At 41.7% G+C, this 22,583-nt stretch overlaps 1 protein-coding gene across 2 annotated transcripts in view; it reads left to right on the top strand.

Moving 5' to 3' along the window:
• Positions 1–22,583, top strand: part of CDCA7L (cell division cycle associated 7 like) — a 139,671-nt gene that overhangs the window by 71,057 nt on the left and 46,031 nt on the right. For both annotated transcript variants that reach the window (XM_078663511.1, XM_078663512.1), the window contains exons 4-6: positions 15,845–15,919; positions 16,009–16,194; positions 19,234–19,371. In XM_078663511.1, coding sequence (XP_078519637.1) covers positions 15,845–15,919; positions 16,009–16,194; positions 19,234–19,371 — 399 coding nt within the window. The remainder of the gene's footprint in view (positions 1–15,844; positions 15,920–16,008; positions 16,195–19,233; positions 19,372–22,583) is intronic.

Genomic DNA, 22,583 nt, shown 5'->3' on the forward strand with positions numbered 1-22,583 from the left:
CTATTAACCACTCTACATACTAACGAAAAAATCTTATCCAAAAAAATAGAATCACTTCTAGATAAGTGGTCTCCCAAATTCCTATCGTGGTGGGGTAGAGCAGAAACCCTGAAGATGATGATAACCCCACTGGTCAATTCTCTGATTAGCATGCTACCCATATTCCTATCTGATATATTAAAAAAAAAACATTGACAAATCCTTCAGCAAATTCCTATGGCAGGGCAAAAAGCCCAGAATTTCTATGAAAAAAAACTCATGCTGTCCAAAGCTAATGGGGGCATCTCACTACGCATTTTCAGAAACTATCAAACAGCCTTCTTTTGCAAGCAGGGTGCAAATTGGTTTATGGACAATCGGCCATATGTACCACCCTGGCTGGCGATAGAGAAGTCCATTATACAGAATATTCCTCTAGCGGCAATAGCTACGATGGACATATCCCATTTACCACACTCAAGCAACATCATACAGAACACCAAAAGAGCCATCCTACTCCTGAACTCCCGTATGGAGGTGAAAATAAAACAATCTTACCTATCTTCCTTATGGTACAACCACACCCTCAAAATTGACGGTTCACTATTCTTCTGGGCAGACTGGTCCCCCAAGGGCATTAATCTAATACAAGACATCTATGAAAACACTTCACCTATACCGTTCTCAACCCTGCAAAATCGATTCAATCTTACTAACCTAGATTTCTATAAATTCCTTCAGCGTAAGGTAGGGCTTACCAAATTGAATCTCGGAGGGACTAACCCTTCTATCACCTACCTCCTATCTCACCCATCCAAAGTAGGACACCTGGTCTCATGCGTATATAAAATTCTCTAACCACAACAAAGCCCTCTCTCGTAACCAACGGAAGTGGGAAGCCGATTCTATCAAGCTAAATATTGCTTTCAACTGGCCCGTCATTAACAAGTCTCCCTTTTCACATAAAACTTTGCCTACCCTTTCACAAGCTAAATTTATGTTAATTAATAGAACTTATTGGATGCCCGCTAGACTCTTCAAGGTAGGCCTTACAAAAGATCCCAAATGCTAGTTGTTATAATCTTGATCCAGGTATCTGTTAACCACCATCCTTCCTGAATGAGTGTGGAGACCCCGAGATCCACTGGAAGAATTGGATTAAGTTATTTGAGTCGTACCTGATCGCAATGGGGGGGTGAAAAATTCTCAGCATTGCGAAAACAACATATGCTGCTGCATAATTTGAGAGTTCATGGGCGTAAAGTATTTGAGACTCTACCTGAACCTGAAGTGGATGACGATGATGATTTTGATGTGTATGATATTACACTTATGAAACTAGACATTTTTTGGAGACAAGGTCAATGTAGTACTCGAACAACATAAATTCTTTAGCAGAGTACAAGGGAAGAGTGAATCTATAAAAAATGATATAGTAGCTTTAAGAGGTTTTACTCAGTTGTGAGTTTGGGGATCTCAATGACTCTCTCATAAGAGACCAACTCGTCAGGTGTACGAACAGCAGAGTTCAAGAAATATTACTCGCAAAAAAAAACAATCTTAGAGATGCCATCTCCATTGCACAGTCGATTGAACATACGGCGAAGTGTGTAAAAGAAATGAAAGCCAAAGAAGAAATAGTGGCTTCCGTACAAGTAGAAGCTACTGACTGTGAAGTACGTAAAATATCTAGCAAAGTGGGTGCTAAAGAAGCACCATCCTCTAATCCTTGACTCACTTTAGTAGATTTAAAGTGTTTTAGATGTGGCAGCAGCAACCATCTGGCCAACAGCCCCTCGTGTACAGCACATAGTATTCTGCGTAAAAAGTGTAATAGGAGAGGACAACTAGCCAGATTGTGTAGAGAGGGGGTGAGTAATACTGTCAATGTAGTCAATTCTAACGAAGAACCACAGGCTAGATTTGTGTTCCAAGTAAAAGACAGTGAATCGAAGGGTAATCCCAATTACCCTAAGTGTGTAATACTCCTTGACAACAAATACCCTGATTTCTGTTCCCCTTTCACACTGATAAATCTAAAGGACCTTGAGAGTTTGCTGGGTCGCAACAAGGCCACCTTAAATCCTCCAGATATTTCTCCGGAAGGATACACCAGAGACCCTATTCCTCTCGTGGGAATGGTAACCAGCCACATAGACTTTAAAGGCAGATCCACGGTTGTCTAGGTGTACATAGTTGAGAGTGGAGCGAACCTGTTGGGATGGCAACACCAGAAAGAGTTGGATATCGTTCTGGACCCCAAAGACAAGAACCAGGTCATCCTAATTGTCCTTCCTAACAACAACAAATCCTTGCAGGAAGCCTTTCCGTGTCTGTTCACGGATAAACTTGGTAAATTGCGAGATTTCCAACATAAAATTAAGGTTAGACAAGGTGCCAAGCCTGTGGTCCACAAGACACGCCCAGTACCACTACGTCTGAGAGAAACCCCTAAAATGGAATAGGATAAGCTGTGCGAAATGGGTGTCATCCAACCCATAGAGGCTTCTGAATGGCTAGCTCCATTTAGTTCTGGCGTCCAAGGCCAATGGACAAGGCTTTCGACTTTGTGTGGACCTCCGCTGCCTCAATGAAAACATCGGGGTAGAGCGATTTTCCTCTCCCCAACATAAACGAGATGCTAAGTACCATGAGCAAAGCATGTTATGTTTCAGTCATTGACCTATCTATGGCTTATCATCAGGTAGAACTTCATCCTGATTCAAGACCACTTACAGCATTTACTTCACCTTTTGAGGCTTACATGTTTGTAAGAATGCCGTTCGGCCTTGCCTCAGCGGCTTCCATTTTTCAAAAAATCATGCAACACATTCTTAAGGGTGCCAACAACACCCTCTGCTTCCAAGACGACATACTAATGTACAGAGAGCAACAGAAGAGGAGCATGAAGCTACCCTTTACTCAGTATGCCATAAAGTCTTGCAAGCAGGGTTAACAGTTAAGCTAGGAAAATGTAAGCTCAAGGTCACGTCAGTTGACTATCTGGGGCATACTATTTCCAAAGATGGTTTTAGGCCCAAGCACAGCTTAATCCAAGCAGTCAAGGTTGCTCCATATCCATCGAGCAAAGAGGAACTTAAATCTTTTCTTGGACTAGTAGAATATATGTCCAAGTTCGTGAGGAACTTTGCCGATCTGTGTGATGGTTTACGTGATCTCCTTAAGAAAAACACAGTATTTGAATGAGAAAAAAAACACAACGATATGGTCAAAGTGATAAAACAACACATTCTGGAATCGCCAGCTCTAAGTACATTTGACCACAAAAAGAAAACGGTTCTAACTACGGACGCCTCTGGTAAAGGGTTAGAAGCCATGCCTTCTCAAACAAAACAATGGTGAAGAAACTATCATAGCATTTGCATCCCGTTCCCTCAGCACCGCAGAACGGAACTACTCCGTCATTGAGAGGGAGGCATTGGCATGCTTTTGGGCAGTACACCATTTTAAGTTTTTCTTGTGGGGTATACAATTTGCAATACACACTGACCACAAGCCGTTAACTTTCATGTTTTCATCCAAACATACCCAAAATGTCTCCCCACGGATAAACAAATGGGTCCTGGGCCTCGTAAACTTCTGCTTTAAAGTAGAGTATCTACCAAGCCCTGAGAATGTGGTAGCAGACTATCTATCCAGGGCACCCCTCATGGATAATGACAGCGAGGAACCGTTAGATGTCCCCATTTTATCGATGCATCTTCCCTCACTAACAGAAGAAGAATGGAACGAGAACATGAAGAAAGATAAAGTCATGGAAGTACTCAGACTTCCCCATCAATGGTTGGCCTAAAAGACTTTCTGAAGTACCAGACATTGCCAGAGAGTACTGGGAAGTTAGATTTTAACTAATACTCATGTCTGGACGGATACATCAGGGTAATAGTCATTCCACCCGAGGGCTTGAGAAGTAAAATAATCGATTTGGCCCATGAGGGACATCTGGGCAGGAGTCTCACAAAAACAAAGTTAGAAGTTGCTTTTGGTTTCCTAAAATGGATTCTATGATTGAACTCAAGGTCAAAGAATGCTCCAGTTGTGCTAAAAGCAAAATCCTTCACAAAACCCCTCTCTCCCCTGTCGATATGCCCATGGTACCATGGACCAAACTTGCCATAGACATAATTGGCCTAATGGAGGCCCTAGGTCCCCAAAACAAATTCATGTTTGTGCTCGTCGACTACACATCACACTGGGTAAATTTCAAGTTCACGTCATCCACCACAACGAACAATCTTATCACTTTCCTAAAGAACATTTTTATCTATTAAGGCATTCCAGCAACCCTCGTAACGGACAATGGGGTGCAATTTGTGTCTGAGACAATGAGAGAATTTCTGGATGAACTAAACATAAAACATGAGAAGACTGCACTCTATTATCCTAAAGCAAACGGTATGGTAGAGAGGGTGAATCGCCTAGTGAAGGAACACATTCACCTCGCTATCACCAGTGGGTTCAACGTTGAAGATTCCTTAGAGAGTGCATATGGGCATACCACACCACTCCCAACAGTGTCACTGAGAGTGTCTCCCTTTGTATTCTTGAGAGAAAGGGAACCTAGCACCAAAATGAAACCTAGGTGGTTGGAGGGAGGAAAAACTGTTAAGCTGAATCTTGACCAGAGTAATGAGAAAGTTTAATGACATCAACAAAAATACAAGTTGTGGTATGACAAAAAACATGGGGTCAAAAATCTTGATTTTAAGGCAGATATGCCTGTAGTTGTCAAAAAACCCACTATTGTGCAACCCGGGTAGAGCAAGTACTATGCTCCCCTACGAGTGGACAAAGCAGGAAAAAATGTAGTCTGCTTAAAGAACGGAGAGACATGGAGTCATGAAAGACTTGTAGACATCTCATAATGTTGACTTTCCTTATGTTGTGTTTCCCCATATAAAGGAGATGTTATAATCTTGATATGAGTTCCCTACTGGGAAGTTCCATCCCCCCTCCCCTGCCCTGCCCCTTAGAACCTTCCAAGGGAGTTCAGGTTAGAATGTTGGTGTTTTCACTGTAATTTTGAGGAGAGTGGATGATCGGATTAAAGGTCACTCTTACCTGCTCTGGAGTGTTCTATTTTTCTTTTGAACTTCAACACTAGTGTTGCGGCAAACACAAGGGATCCCTCGCACATATGATGTTTGAGTGCCCCCTGCTCCACGACTATTGGGTTAATGTGTTCGAATTCATCACACATACCCTATAAATCGTCCTCACGATAGACTTCTCATAAACTGGACCCCCAAATCAAGAATGACAATGATCGGTTCCTCCTGGACCCAATGCTTACTCTAGCCTGCAAACTAATATTAAACAGCTGGAAAAACTGCAAAGCAGTTTCTTTTTCTGAGTGTTGGGAGTGGCTAACTTTTCTTAGAGGTGCTGACAACATTGCTCTCTAATCCTCCCTGTGGAGATACTCACGATGCTCGATCTGGAACGCCCTAGTCACAAGCGCCTTTACCTATAAACCACCATGATCATCACAATGGTAAACTCACCTCACCTTCAATTCTCTCAGTTCACTCTGTAGATGACTCGCCTATACTACTTCAGCCACACACATTACCAAATGCGTCGCTATCTCTCCTCACTCATATGAGATATAGCCATTTTATTCACCCTATGCATTATATTATGACATAGATGTTAAGATTAATAACTCTACTTGACTTTTAATATGCCAATTTCTAATACTCATGCCTATCTAATGGTCAATGTATAAAATGTATGTATGGCATTGTAGTTCACTACATATGATCTGTTATGACTTACTATGAAACCCTGCAATATTCATCTCCATATATCTATGTATTTTCAATAAATACAGTACTGTTCCATTCCTAATGTAGAATGATTGCGATACTTGCATCTGCATGCCTACGTATTATCCTCTAAACAATGTACCATTCAACCCTTGATGTAGAGCGTTTACTATATCAAATAGAATAGAATAGGGACCCCCTCTCAAATTCACTTCAGGTCAGGGAGTAGAGGGGAAGAAAACACCATAACAAGAAAAAACACTCCCCACGACCTATAAATGCTTTATATCACAGGGGATACCTCCAATCACAAGGGCATACACAAAACATATCAATACTCTTTTGTTTTTTATTTTACTCATTTATTTTATAAAGTCTTTTTTTCATTTCTTTATATTATTTCTCTTGGTACAAAATTTCATTGGATATGTATTGTACAAAAATTCATCAACGATATCTATCATTAAATTTGAATCATCAGTGTATATCCAGTACATAAAATCCACAAATTTATAAAAAGCTACAAAAACAATTCTACTAAGCCAGGCAAAGAGCCACAACACACATACTCACACATACATTCTAACCATACAACACATCAAAAACAGACATTAAATCATCCTGTCGCATTGTATCTGTTGTCCAATATGTGACCGTAGTCATTTGATCTAAATATGAAGAAAATGGCCAACGCGTTTCGGTGGAAGAACAGCAATAGAGACCACCTTCATCAGGACCCGCCAGAAACAATTCAACATTGGAACTCTAGACCTGGATTTTGAATCTTTTTTTATATGCAAGCTATATCTGTCACAATATCGTGACTATCTCCCTTTTCCATAGGAACACAGAGAAACTCCTTGTAACACTGAATATCCAATATCTCGTCTTCTGATTAGAAACTATCACCTAAGTGACCTTGATAGTAAAGAGAACTTGATTGATACTCTTCTTGTCCACGATCGGAGAAATATATTACTACTTGTATTAAACAAAAGTCAGAAGGACCCAGCTTGTTATACTCTTCATGCGAGAGAGGCCCACTCTTCCAGCACACTATGGAAAAAGCGCCACACTTTCTATTTGGTTGTTTTTAGCAATCCATTTCTTATGTTCTGGGCACCACCAGATTTCTTTGCACAATGATTTAAAACGGATGCTTTTCCAAACTGTACCATTCACAGTCTATAAACGCCTCCGCCCGCAGTTCACCTAACAATCCTTGTCAGCGTTTACTATATCAACCTAGGCACAGACTCCTCCACCTCCCCTTGTGTTACTTTCCTTTCCTACTGTGGATTAGTTTTGTTCACCACTGTATCTCTGCTGTAAAATGTAATAAAATATTTTGAACACAAGAAGTCTTCAGGACCCTGGACAAGTTTCATACATCTGCTCTTAGTTCTGGAAACATTGACCACGAAAAGAGAAAAACTAAAAATGCACCATGTTAGCAGGCGTGTAGCGATTAGCTTAATTTGATGCAGTTTTCCTGGTTTGATGCTTGTTCATCTGTCGGTGGAAAAAATGGGCATCTAGTGTTTTACTGTAAACTATCCCACAGTACCGCTTTCTTTTTAAAACCAATATGGCTGAACCTATCTTCCCCCTCTGCAGGCCTCCTTATGCTCACTCAGAAGTGTGGCTATGATAATTGACAAACCATTGCTTGTGGTTACTTAGAACTGGTTCTGGTGCAGCCCCTCTCCATGGGAATTGGTGCTTTGCTGGCTAACAGGACAATGAATGGTGAAGACCCAGTTGTGAAGTACATTTGCTTGTGACGGGTTATGTTTTCTTTGAAGATAATTTCGTTCCTGGGCACTGCCCAGGTGGCCATCCTATTAGGCAGAAAAACATCCCCCTACACCCAAGCCTTACAACCACAGTCTGGGAGCAATGCACATTTCACCACATGGGAACCGTTAACAGTCTGGTGACGAGGAGCACTGGTAGAAAAGCACATTCGGCTCAGGTAGAAAAATGTCAGCTTTCTAAAATTGCCATTTTGAAAATACTAATATAACATCTGTCTTGACCATTAAGTTGGATATTACATTATGGTTAAAATGAGACATTTAATTATTTTCGAGCTATTTCGAAACTGACATTTTGAACCATAAGGTGTTATAATGTAACCCAGTGCTTTTTATGACCGAGCTAGCCTTACCACAGTGAAAAACAACTAAGGATTTTTGAGTGCCATGACATGTAAACATGTAAAAATCATGTACCGATGTCTTACTTTTTACATACCATGACACCCTATACTGTAGGCATGTAGAACCTACCTAATTGGTGACTTAAAAGCATGCAAAGGGAAGTATTAGACTGGCAAAAGGTTTGTTTTGCCAGGTCGAATTAGCAATTTTGCTACTGCTTACGCAGGCTGCAGTGACCGGTCTGGAGACATGCTTTGCATTGCCATTTTAGTGGTGGCACAGCATGTGTTGCAATCCACTAGTGACACTTAATTTACTGGCCCTGAGGGTACTTTAGTACTAAGTACCAGGAACTTCTAGGCAAGTTAAACATGCCAATCTGGAGTGTAGCCAATGTCAATGTGTTTTAGGGGTCAGAGCACATGCACTAGGGCCTGGTTAGCAGTGCACCAGTGTACAGCGTCCAAAAACCAGCACACCATACCAAAAACAATGGGGTGACCATTCAAAACTAACATTGGTAAATGCATTCGGTTTCACCTATGTGATTAATAAGCTGTGTTTATTTGTAAGTTGTAGCTTGCTGAGTAGTTGTACAAGTGTTATGGCGTGTATGTACAAAAAGGCAAGGCATTGTGCCCTTACTAGTGGTATAGTGTGGTTAAGTAATTAGTAAAGCTTTGAGAAATGAAAGAGGGTAATAATAGAATTAATTGATGTAATTGCAATATTATGTCTTTAGAGGAGTTCTGACAACGTTTGTGCCCGGTACAACTGCACCAGCTGCACCATTTAAATTGGGACTCTGTTGTCTGCAAGTTAACTGCACTTTTGACTGCCTGTTTAGTAGCAAAATATGGATATAGTCAGTGTTTAGTCTGATGCCTAGAGCTATTGGTCCTGGTGCTACTGCACCTGCTACTCCATTTAAATACTGATCCTATTGCCTGCTAGATAAGCGCTCTTGTGACGGTCTTGTTTAGTAGAACATTTTTGCAATGATTTGGATTTTGTGGGGTCCCTAGAGCTTTTGTCCCCACTGCCACTGCACCTGCTGCACCATTCAAATCAAGCCCTTTTAAATGCAAGTTAACTGCAATTGTGACTGCCTATTTACTAGTCAAATGTAGCACTATTTGGTGTTTAGTGGATTTATGACAACTTTTGGCTCTCGTGCTGCTGCACCTAATGCACAATTGGAATCCTGACCATAGTGCTTGCTAGATAACTGTACTTATGACTGCCTGTTCAGTTGTAAAATATAGCAATATTTGGTGTTTAGTGGAGTTATGACAACTTTTGGCTCCGGTGCTGCTGCACCTGATGTACCTTTTAAATCAAGCCCCTTTCCACTGCAAGTTAACTGCAATTGTGACTGTCTGTTTAATAGTCAAATATAACAATATTAGGTGTTTAGAGGAGTTCTGACAACGTTTGGGCCCGGTACCACTGCACCTGCTGCACCATTCAAATCATGACCCTTGTGAGTGCCTGCCTAGCAGTAAAATACAGCAAGTTTAGGTGTTTAGTAGGGTGCCTAGAGATGTTGGTCCTGGAGTCACTGCACCTGCTGCACCATTGAAATCATGACCCTGTTTTCTGCAAGGGAACTGCACTTGTGACTGCCTGTTTAATTTCAAGTTTTAGCAATAATATGGCTTTAGTGGGGTCCCTAGAGGTTTTGGCACCGGTGCCACTCAACCATTTAAATCCAGTCCCTTTTAACTTCAAGGTAACTGCTATTGTGACTGCCTGTTTAGTAGTCAAATGTAGCAATATATGTTTAGAGGAGTTCTGACAACTTTTGGGCCCGGTGTTACTGCACTTGCTGCACCATTACACTCATGACCCTATTGTCTGCAAGGTAACTGCATTTGTGGTTGCCTGTTTAGTAGTACAATTTAAGATAACTTTTGTATGTTAACTTTTAGAATTTGATTATAATGACCAAATAGATTGAGTTTAAAAAAACAATTTGATAATGCCTACAAAGTGCAAAGAATGGTACTGAGGCTTGAATAGGAAATGCCACAAACATTCTAAGGCTAAAGCAGCTGCTTTACACACCTAAGTATTGAAAACCAAGCATTCCAGCATACTGTTAGAATCTGTCTGCCTTTTCCGTGGGAAGGGATCTTATCTTGACAGTGAATGTGGCTTAAACAGTGTGAACGGCTTCATAGCAGTATTGTAAATGCGTGCAGCCAAGGGATGTTAACAAAAAAGTTACATAAAAAGCGAATGAACACAATAGTTCGGCGTTGGGATCTGATCACAGTCCAGTTTTAAGATATATTAAATACAAGAGATTTTACAAGCACAGCGCAAGTCTTTGCAGGCTAAACCTAAAAAGGAATTTTTCCTACGGAAGCCTTTAAAACTCTGATCCTGTGCTGCCTTCTCCCGCTTGCAAGAAAGCAGCAGTGCTGGGGGGGGAATGAGGGCGAGAAGTTTGCCATCTAACTCTTTGAGCTGTTCTGCAATATTCACGTCTCACAGGCTGTGAAGGATTGCTGAGAAGATGGTATTTTTTCACTGTACAAGATCAGCTGGAGAATTGTGTAGCCCTAATAAACTTAATACCTCATAGAGAGTGACATTTCATGGTTCCATTTCCGCCAAGCCTCTGCATCTACTAAGTATTTTAACATTATATTGTTTGAAGAACAGGAATACTTGGCTGAGGGCTGTTTCCTTTTCCCTTATCCTCTGGGATGATATGTTGGTAGACATTCTGAGATGCTGAAGTGTAGCCTTATCAATGTTGCAGAAAATATTTTGGGGAATTCCACTTCAAAGGTCTTTGAGGGATTAGAGTTAAAATCACTGCTGTTCATTGCTCTAGTTCCCAATCATAATTTGGCAATGGCCTTTTTACTTTGCCCAGCTGCTGCTTATCCCCAGAAGCACAAAGTGATGCAGTTCACCTGCTTTGAAGCTGTGCAACTGGATCCAACTGTCAGACCAAAACCTGGCATGAAAGGAATGTTATACCAAGACCGGTTTTCCTTCTTATGCTAAATAGCTTCTGAAATTGTTCAAGGTTTTTCAAACATGTAAGAAGACTTCTTGTATTCCCACTTGAGGTAACTGAACACGGTCTTGTCCCATTTCATTAAAAAAAAGTAATCTTTAAAACCTAAGTAAATCCTTTAAGGAAGTATAGAGTTAGCTGCCTTCTCTACCAAAAGCCGGTGATTGATCAGGAGTTGTCCAAATTTCCAGTATGCGGTTCTAGTGCAAGACAGTCTAAAACACGGCCTCATGTTTTACATGTCTATGGAGTGTGGCTCAGTACTGTGATGAGGGTGTTGTTCCCTTCGCGGTCACAATGCAGCATTCAAGTCGTTGAAGCAGGAACGTGGCATCAGTCCCGCCTTTCTGGTTATGTTGATGCAGATACAGCACAGCAGTCCTGGATCCATGGTTGGTCGCCTTTTGTATTTGCCAGCTCTGGGCTGTTGCAGAATCCTCAGACTATGGCAGCAGAGACATCTTGATTTGCAGCTTGTCAGCAGTGGAAGGTAGGCACTTTATATCATACCGGTGAAGCCACCTTGCAATTTTTGTGTCCCTTCATGCTGTTCATCAGATAAGCCATATATTGAGGGCGGGTGACCCCACTCGGCTTGGTTCACACTCCAGAGTGCAGACAGGATTTATATTGGTGTTTCACACTCTGGGAACTTTAGCTTAGGTTCTCCTGTTGTATAGTCTCTCTTGGAGGGTCAGGCCCTCTCCTTCCTATTCTCAGTAGGGAGGCAAGCTCCTAGGCTCTAGAAAGATCCACAGCTTCTCCTGCACGTTGTGCAGACAACAGATTATGTCCCCCTAATCTCTCAGAGGTCTGGCTGTCAGACCTACAACAGCCCTGGATTACAACAACTCTCTGAGTACTATGTAGAACTCTCCCTTTTTGTTGAAAAAGAACTTTGGACTAGAACACAGAGGAGTGGTTGGATTACACTTTTATACTCTTGCCCAGAACTGAGCTAGTGAGCCACCAGATCTGCATACAGTCCTGGAACCGGTTTGACTGTCTGCATAACAGGCACAGCCTTCGTGCAAGGTGATGGCTCTCACAGCGGGCAGGGATGAGTTTGGCTCAGCAGGTGTATTCAAAGCATGGACTCAATGAAGGTTGATGAATCCTCACCTGGCTGTCATCAGCCTTTCTGATGTAAATGGAGAAAATACAGAAGGGCAAGTCCTGCCTAAAACCTTCCAAACCCTTGACAACACACTATGCTGACTCGCCCTCTGTTCCCTGACATCCACCAAATGGTAGTGCTCAGAAAGCACTAATCATCCGTCCCCTGCTTGATGGTCCTTGGAGTATTTGTAAGGACAACCCTGTCTTCATCCTCCTACAGTTCTGGATTTTGGAATTACTATGGACAGGTTTAGGCCTCCATACATATGCTAGATTAGTGCACTGTCTGGGCCAGCAAAAGTAATGATCCCAGTTTCACATCTAGTTGAGTCACTCAGGGCAGTAGCACTCATCCACTTACCTTGCAGAGGGCCTTCCCAGCACAAAACCTCCTAATACCATGCCTCCATGGTCTCCAACCCTAGCCCCAGCACCTAAGAGCAATGTGTTCATTTTCTACTGTAGTGCGAAAACTAGCTGAAGCCCTGTAAAATACCTTGCCCTCTTCTGAGGTGAAGTCTGGCATTTTGACAGTGATCTTGCAATCTGCTACATTTACAGAGCCCTTGCATTTAACAACACTCCTTTGGACCTTTTCTTGGCCACTATAGATGAAAACTTTTGGGCCCAGTGGTCTATGGACAGATAGCCAGGCAGGAAAGGGCTGCTCGGAGTGATCCATATTTTCATTCTACTTATCAGTCACTGGAAAGTCTGGTTGTCCAAACTTCTTACTTGAAGCAAAATCTGAAAGCTTACTGAATGGCACCACCTAATAGTCTATTAAAAAAGTGGTTATATGAACCAGATTTTATGCTCAACAGTACTAAAAGCATTTTTTCCAATGTGATCACTGACCGAACAATGCTTGCAGACAGACCCTGGAGTGCAGCATGGACTTCATGGACATGGTGTATTCATCCATGGGCACAGCTGTCATGCTGCACAGTCGGGCTTTAATACGTTCCACTGACTTCTCAGGAGATGCCAAGGTTATCCTCATAGACTTGCCCTTTGAAGGTGATCGGTTGTTTGGTGAGAAGGTTCCTTCCTTTAATGCTTCAAGCCCAGGAGAGCTATGTCTCGCTCACTGGATCCAGCCACCCCACTGAGACCGTTCCACCAACCGTACACAAAAGTTTTACGTTGATCTAGGCAAATGCAGTTTTAGAAGATCCTCAGCTAATCCAGTCACCCCAACAAATGTATAGCTCTTTTTATTGCAAAGGTGGATCTAGGGGACACAATTGCCAGCAGCAGATCCAGTCTGTCATCCTCTGCCGGCTCTGCTGCCTCTTAGCTCCTCTAACCTCGCCCTTTACACTACTGTCTTCAAGTGATGGGGGACTTTCTCCACCGATTTGGAGACGCTCACAATGGATCACTAGATCAATCAGCTAATCTGCAAATGATACACCCCCCTTCCTATCCTTCTCTTTGGCCTTCTTCCTTCCACAAGGTCATGCTCTCCCGTACACACCTTGATTTTGAAGACAGAAGTCCCTGCCTTGCTGAGCAAAGTATTAGTAGAGGTGATTTCTCTGAAAGAAAGGTAAATGCTTATATTTCAGTTACTTCTTGTTTTTCCAGAAGGATGGAGGCTTGAGACGCATATTGGATCTCTGCATTCTGAATTTGTTCATTGGGTTGCCATGAGGCAGTTATTGCTGTTCCTGAATTTGGGAGATTGATGGCATCTCTGGTCCTTCAGGATGCCTTTTTTACCTTACAATTCTCCCTAGCCACAGGCCCGACTTGAGGTTTGTTGTGTTGTCTGTGGGATAGAGCGGGTGCTTTGGTGTTGTGTACTTTGTGTTGGGAGGCAATTTATCTGTGGCAGTTGGTTCAGTGATATGGAATCTTTGTGGCAGCAGTCACACTTGCAAGCTCCCTCAGCATGAGTGTGCCACACTTTCAGCCTCATCTTGCTAGAGGACCATGCATGTGAACTACACTTTGAAGTGACGATAATATCCACAAAGGTCCAGAACAGCAAGCGTCCTCCATATTGTGCCATACATTTTCCTCTGAAGAATTCCTAAGGGAAAGCTTTCAGATTTAGCTGCTCTTTAGGCTTGCTGCATGCAATTTCCCCACCTCTGCCAAAAGTCTTGCAGAAGGTGTGGGAGACTAGAGCACCGATGCAATAGCTAATAACTTATTTTGTATATTGCACTTTTCTAACCAGCAGGTAACATTTTGCTGTTGTAACACCTTCAAATTGGGCATCATATTGTATTGTAATTGCATTTATATGTTGCTTACTTTCTCTGACGAGGCGTCAAAGCGCTTTTTCAGCAAGTAGCATGCTACTCTGCAACCCCAAAAATGATTAGTGGTGAATTAGTATAGTGAAATATGAGATTAATTTGAGAAGTAGCTATGTTAGTCTGTTATTTGGATTGAGAAGGATAGAAGAGGACAAGGTTTGCATTTATAAGCACTTGCAACCCCTGATGAGGTGTTGAAGCACATTTCAACGAGTAGCACGCTACTCTGGAACCACACAAGGATTAGTTGTTAATTAGTCTAGGGAAAATTTAATTTAATTTGAGCAGTGGACATGTTAGTCGATTATTTGGATTGAAAAGGATAGTGGAGGTATGGAGAAGGGAAGGGTTTGCATTTAGAAAGCTATTGCTCCACTGATGAGGTGTTGTGGCACTTTTCAGCGAGTAGCAGGCTTCCCTGGATCACAAAAAGGATTAGTGGTGAATTAGTGTAGGGAAATTTGAAATTAATGTGATTTGGGCAGTGGACCTGTTAGTTTGTTATCTGGACTGTAAAAGGAATAGTATAGTGGAGGGATATCATTAAATAATGGGTACATCTTAGTTCATCCAAAGGTCTCTTGTTCTTTTTTCACTTTGTCAATGAAGTGCAATTGCAAGCTCCCTCTAAACGTTTTTAAATCTAAACAATTGCAATAAATAGTTTCTAATATCGATCTTCAGAGAAATTAGTTGCACAGGCATTCTTTTTTACTGACTCGTGGTTTTTGAGACACGTCTGTGCATTGTACATCTGTTGTGTAGAAAACAAGTTTTGTTATTGGGTTGAGGTTTTCTGTAGCACAAAGATATCCATCACAGGTCCAGGAGTACCTTTTCACGTGGCATTTTTTCAGTAGATCCACATAAAAACATTTAAATACAATGAATCTAAATAACCTGTTTCCCTAGTCGTTTGGAATCCTTTACGTCGGATCTGGCTAGCCAAGCCCTATATTGAATACCCCTGGTGCAGCACAATTTACTCATCAGCATACCTATTAATTGGCAATTGCCACTGGCACAGTTTCAGAGAATGCCTCCTTGTCTGACAAAAGTGTGACAATAAGAGGTTAAAAGTGATGGGGACCAGCACACCAACCCGCTTCAAACTATTTTCCGTTTGAGTTGTGTGAGGATGAGTCTCTACTTCTAAGCAGCTCAGATTGCATCTCCTCTCTCCATGTGTATTCCTTGCATTAGCCATGAGCGAGAGGAATCTATATGTAGGTCTTCTAATTTTCACCAATGTGTGTTCCAGTTTAATAAGCATGTGAGGCAAGAGAATCACTGAATGCTCAAGCTCACAGGCAGGTAGGTACAATGGCTGCCTCCATATCATAATTACCTAAAATCAGGTTAGAAACTGGAAACTGAGATGTTATTTTTAAGCACCATGCTCTGCTTTTTCTTTTATGAATGTCTTGGTTGTGTAAACATTATACTGAAATTCTCACAGTGACATTAATTTACTTTTTTTTCTCTCTCTAGCTTGCTCAGTTGTTAGCAGAATTAAATTCAATACCTGGACTCTTTCCGGCGAAGACACAGACTCCTACTCCCTCTGTAAGTCATGTTTTTAAATACGTTTAATAAAACTAAACATTTCCACATCTTTGCCTACATTATAGTGGCTGCTTTGTAATCCTGTTTAGAAGCAGAAGAAAACCCCAAGGCGGTCGTTTACTGAGGGTGAGATTGAACGGCGCACAAACCCAACCAGGAACGCTCGGCCACCTGAAAACTTTGCCATGGAAAACTTTACTGCATCTGCAGCTAAATTTGCTGAACACCTTCAAAAATATGGGAACAAATCCCTACTGAAAAGAACACTGAGTGAGGTAATATAAATAATCCCGGATAAAGTTCTAAATGCTACCCTACCTACCCTGTACAGGAAGATGTATTCAACGCCACTGTTTTCACATACTGAATGTATTGCTACTGTTGGGTTGAGATGCCCACCTCAGCAGTGGCTATAAAGAGCATTCTTCATGTCTGCATATATTGTTTATCCCACTGCTTTTTTGAACATATATGTTCAAACACATCCCCTGGATGCAAGGGGGTTACATTTATGCGGTAAGGTAAACTCCAATCGAAGAGGTCTTGTCTCTAAAGTTGTAAAGTAATTGTAACATGCAGTCTGTGATCCAGTAAACAATTATTTTCTCCTGTGAATATCAGGAATCTGTAGTAATTAACTGGAATGTTATCCTTTCACTGTAGTAATAAGTGTGTGTTTGTTTTTGCTCTAAATAAGCTATATCTGTAAAACGAGCCTAGGGGCCGTTAGCGATTTGTGGCCAGTTCTGGTGTGCGGCGGAATCTGAAAATACAACTTTATAAGCTACCCTGGGCAATTCTTGCTAATTTATTTCAGCGAGCTATAGGCATCCGCTGCCTCGTTTTTTGGGATTGTGGTGCAAAAATATCATGCCTTGTTCAGATTTTTGGTACAATGACAACAGTGTACTTGTTTCTGTCCTAAGATTCGTTCCATACTCCTGATGGGTACTCTAACCTTTCTCCCCTGTACAGAGTTGTGTGATTCTTTTATGAATTTGCCTTTTGGGAACTGAAGCCCTGTAATTGTTGAATAGTGCTGGTGGCCCTACTGAGCCTTGGGGAGCCTACCATGTGATGTTTTAGCGGATCTGTAGTCGAATGGATAAAGTTTGACTTGATGGGTGGTGTGCAGCAAGCGGGTAAATAAGATAGCATTGCATGACTGATGGCAGCTTAATCAGCTGGACTTGTCGAGGAACACTTAATGTCAAGTGCAGCCCAGAAGTCTAAAAATCAAGGCAAAGTGTAAGCCCTGGTCTCGCATCTAGAGTAGTTCTTTTCTGGTACCTTGTATTAGGATAAATAGATCAAAGATGTGTTGTTGAAACGGTTGTCCGAGTTCAGTGGAGGTTTCTCCGGGAGAGTGTTGATTGTGCCTTAGGAATAGATCCACTAAAGATGGTTTAATTAACTTGCTGATGTGTGCCAACTTTCTGGTGAGACACTGGTTAACTAACTCAGCAATGCATATCTGTTTTCTGAAGTAAATAACATTTTTAATGACCTCAATGGCTGGTGCAAACTTGAAAAAGTGAGGGTCGGTTAGAACAGGCGGGTGTTGTTCAGGTGGGGCACCTGAGGCAAAGGGTGGTGGAAGGAATGTTTTTTGTTTTGAGCTTCGATTCTGTTGAAAACGAATAGGATGTGGTCACAGATCTCCGGAGCCCACTGGGAAGTTTGAAGTTTGTATAAGGGGCCACTAAAATGACTGATGCAGTTAGGTTTCTCAAAAAGTGCACATCCTGCTCCCCTATTTATTTTTCTTCTCCTTTGCACCTTCACATCTAGTTGCTGAGTTTCTGATGGTTGAACTTACCATTTTATACAGTACATAGCTGGGTTAGGCCATAATGTAATTTAAATTACTCTTTGCAACAGACAACCTTACCAGATCTTAAAGAGTGTACTCTGGTTGCCAGTAACAACTGTACTGATGTGGTTCCTCCTTGGTAGACTCGAAAGGGTGTCCTGCCACTTCTGGCTTTTTTTGGTGCATGGGATCCACATGTGACTTTTTCCCCAAAGGTGGAGGCATATGTCCTCTTTTTTTTCTTTCGTTTTGTTTTTAAAGAGAACATTTGTAAAAATCTTTGTTGCTTCCTGGGCAGACAATCAGATCAAGGGTGGGGCTTCACCTACAGGCAGTTTCCCTGTGGTGCCACATGTAGAAATTACAAACATGTGTCCAGTAAGGTACAGTACAGACATTGATATCTGCTGTCAAATTGCAGTAGCCTCAAATCATCATTGCTGACTGCTCTTTTGAGAATGCGCCGTCTACACAGTGTCTACTCTTGTACCTACAGACACCAAGCCAATGGAAAACCATAACTTGGCTGGCATCTCCTCACTACCGCGATCCAATAAATCAACATTTGGTACTCGCTTCCCTGTTGGGATTTTTTGTGCGAGGAATCTTGACCAGAAATGCCACTTTTTGTACAATTGCATCGAGACAAAAACGTACCTTTTTCTGCAATTTCTCTCAAAAGGTAGAAGTTATACCTTGCACCAATAGATTTGTCGTACACTGCTTATGGGAATATTCGTTTTTAAAATGTTCTTATGCTCCTCGAATGTGTATGTTTTCAAATGAACAGTGCTAAAAACTAAATATCATGCCATCGTTTACTTGCAGGCAAACATTAACACAATTCCTTGTCGAAGCCAAATCTTTAAAGTACAGCCTAAACTTCACTCTTTCAGGACACCATGCTTTTTTTACCTTTGATAAATCGAACAAAGTTTTGACTAATTTAGTTATATAAGAACATTCTTCACATTTTCCATCACATTTTTACTTTGCAAACATTGTTGAGGTGATGTTTCATATCGATAAATAATCATGAGTAAGGTAGAACAAAAAACATATTTTGGATGGCCAAGATATTGAAAAAGATACAACACACAGTCATTTCCACTCTACAACTCTTTCCACGGCCAAACCCCGGCCGTGGAAAGAGTTGACTGATCTCAAAGATTTGTATCCGAAGGACCATATTCTGTTTAAAGTTGATTACTTTTTAATCTCTTTTAGCAATAGGACTAGATCAATTACAATAAAGTGGTCTGTTGTGAACCTGAAAGTCTTCCCTATAGCATATTTGTCTTCTCTTTAATATGTGCATCTCCCCTTAGATGTTGCTCTTTAATAGTGATTTATTTTATCAGCAGTTAATTCGAAACTAAAACTTACTGTTGACTCATCTGTAAGTGTCCTTAATAAACCTATATTGATCCTTCATTCAAAGGAAAAACTCTTTCTCTCTCTATTCCGCTCTTCAGTTTTGTTTGATGCTGATGTTTTACAGGAGGAGCGGGAGGAACATCGGAGGCGGAGGTCGTCTTCCTCCAAATGCACTGCTTTTCGTTCCGTGGAAGATATTACGGAGGAGGACTTGGAAAATGTTGCAATCACGGTCAAGGATAAAGTATATGATAAAGTTTTAGTAAGTATTTTATTCTCCAATTCTAGGCATGTTATGGGAGTGGTTTATAGTCTGTGTATATTTTAAGGAAGTCAAACCCTGTAAGCACTGGAACGCGAAACACATGGATTGCTCCTCATGACTTTCATTTCATGTAATGAAATTTTGCGCTTAGGATAGTGTGCCGCCCGACTGGGTATTTTGCTGTCTCTTTCTGTTATTGCATCCAAATACAATGCATCAACTGACCGTACAACTTAAAGTCAGGACTATTGGCTTTATCAATGGTTGTTAGTTGCATAAGCTAAAGAAGTAACAACAATGAATTTGTTTTTATGTAATATTGAAAGCTCTTCAATTCTAAAATTACGAGACTGTGAAATAACTCTAACAAGTCTCTCTGAAGTTACATCAAAGGCCAGTGAAGGTTAGTACTGCTGCAGAGTTCACATTTCTTTCTACTCCTAGAGTAAGGGCAAACATGGAGAGGCTTATAAGGATCTGTCTCGGCACCTCCTTTTTAGAACTGCTGGTGCTATGCCCCTTTTGAAGTGTTACACAGATTTGTTTCCTCAATTTTATTTCTGGGTTTTAGAGTCTGCGTACTAAGGCACTGCTGTCCAGTTCCCAGTGTATGTGCTCTGACCCTTAAAACAGGTGGAAATTGGCTAGTCCATGTTAGGCATATATACCTCTCCTTTAAGACCATAGCATGGAAAGTTAAATGTCACCTCTGGACTGCAGCACTTGTCATCCCTAGTGTGACAGGAAATATGGCTTCAGGCCTACTGTTGTAGCCGACTGCTGCAATTTAGGCCTGCAGACGGACCTGTCAAAATACCCCTTTTAACGCGGGGAAACCTTTCATTTACATTTTAATGTCTTTTCTGTAGGTTTTGTAGTCTACAAGGTAGGGTGCATGTGTTTTTTAAAGTGATAAATGTAGAATATGTGGAAAGTTAAAGTTACCATGTTCCTCCAGTGACAAGCCCCAAAAAGCTATTTTCACCTTGGAAGACTGGCTCTCCCATGAGAAGACTAGAGTACAGATTAAAATATTAATTCTACTATCTTTTGTTAAACCACTATTTTTAATATTTATTAAAAGCCCAATTTAGTGGTAAAGTTGATTTTTTTAATACATATTTAATAAAATCACCTTTTAGAAAGCTACCTTTTCCCTGCCTGAATCTCCCAGAGGCTAATTTGCTTTTGCTCTCTAGCAGCTAATCAGCCAGTGCTTGCCCTATATCCGAACTGAAACCTACTGCCAGAGGAAGGGCAATGGCCTTGGTGTGGGAAGGTGCTTTCAAAGCCAGTGGCATGGACTTGACCCCAAAACCAGTTGTGAGTGACCACAGAGGAGGGGACTGCACCTTTCCCTGGCCACACCTCTGGTTGGGTACGCTGGCTTTGCACAATGGAGAAAGGGGTTCTTTATCTTGAATTTTAAGGTGCACTGTGTAATTGTTTGCAGTTGGGCAAACAGGATCTGCTGAAAAAGTGGGACGAGTTGCCCTGGAATGGAAACTCTATCCCATTGGGTAGCAAGAAGCCATGACTCACCCCACCCATTAGCTACTGATAACCATAAATGTGGCACCTCAAGGCACTCTCCTCTGAACACTCTCTGGAGCTGTGGAAGAACGAAAGTAGGACTGCACCTGCTGTTTGATACCTGTATGGAGATCTGAAAGGCTGGACCTGCTCTCATTTGTAGCCAGGAAAAAGAATTTGACTCTGAGGGTCAGCTGGCTCACCTCCAGTGTGGCTACAGCTACACAACAAGCTGCAAATGACCTTTTCTCTGAGGTGCCCAGTAGCAACTTTACCTGGACTGTACCCTCCTGGTGGCCTCTGCTGGAGCATTCAACTCCGCCCCGACACCCCACACGCTGTTCCTGAGGTCCTGGGACCCTAGGCTGTGTCTAGCTGGTCTTCTCCAACAATCTTTGAAAAGCTGGGACATAGAAAAAGTTTGGATTTTCCAACCTTCGAAGCTCCTACAACCCAAGTCAGTCTGCCCAAGGCACAACCTTGCTGGACAAGAAAATAAAGTTGGTCCTGCTCGGAGACTTTTGTAGCTCAAAAAGCCTGGACAGTGTACTCTTGTTCATGCCTATCTTACTTCAGTGTCACCTTCCAGATACAGCCTTGCCTCTCTGGAGGATTCTGATCTCCAAAAAATAGAGACTAAGTTTGACAAAGAAATCTTGCCGGTGTGAAAAGTATCTGACTTTCAAGAGGACTTATTGGTGTAAAATTTTACATCTTCCCATTTTGAGATTTTCACACCAAAACTTGTGGCTTCTGCATGGCCACTGGCAACAGCTATCCAGCTTAGAGAGAACGTCCATGGATACAGTCTGCAACCTTACCCTGCTGGAGGATTTAGACTTCCATTTGAAAGGCATAGTGAGAACGTAAAATCTTTCACCGGGACAAACCTGTTTGGTGTATCTGACCCACATTTTGTCAGGGTCAGCCTGGAATAAGCTTAGGTTCGGACACAGACTAACAGTACCTTCTATTGACTTCACTTTTTCTTTGTGCATTTTCTCTCAAAATCTTTTAAAATTCATATCTCCGTTTCTCCGTATTGGATTTTTGTTGTATTCTATATTTGTATAAGTTATAGTAGGGTTTTTGTGTTGTATTTTTGATGTTTTCACTGTCTTGATATGCTTCACAAGTTTTCTCTAACTTCAGCCTGCCTGCTGTGTGACATCGTTACCAGGGGATGAGCTCATGTTTGTATTTGTGAACCTATGCCTGGACGGAACAGGTTACTGATTTTATTACTAACATTATCTAAATCTGAGCAGAGAGTAGTCCCACTTCCAAGAGTTTGCTTGACATGATTTAGAGTCTCCTTTCCTCTTTTCAATTAATTTTATGATAGATAAATAAGAGATGGAGTATAACAGAGATGTAGTATAACAGCTGTATGTTCACTTTTGCAGTGGAGTAACGAAACTGGACGGGTCCCCTTTGGACTCGCTCAGGCAGAGCACTGTGCTAAGGGGGGCCCCTGGAGCTTGGGGCCCCTCGCACCGCAGGGGCTATGGGGGCCTTTGTTACACCACTGCACTTTTGGGGTGCAATTTGACAAAAACGCTCACTCTTTAGCTACACCTCGTCTACTGCAGCCATCCTTTCCAATGGCTTAGTGTGCAGTAGGTTTCTGAAAGCAGACCTTTTGGAATTGTAACCATAAAGTACAAGTACCAAAT

This window comes from Lissotriton helveticus, chromosome 10 (genome assembly GCF_964261635.1).
Source record: "Lissotriton helveticus chromosome 10, aLisHel1.1, whole genome shotgun sequence".
Classification (NCBI taxonomy): Eukaryota; Metazoa; Chordata; class Amphibia; order Caudata; family Salamandridae; genus Lissotriton; species Lissotriton helveticus.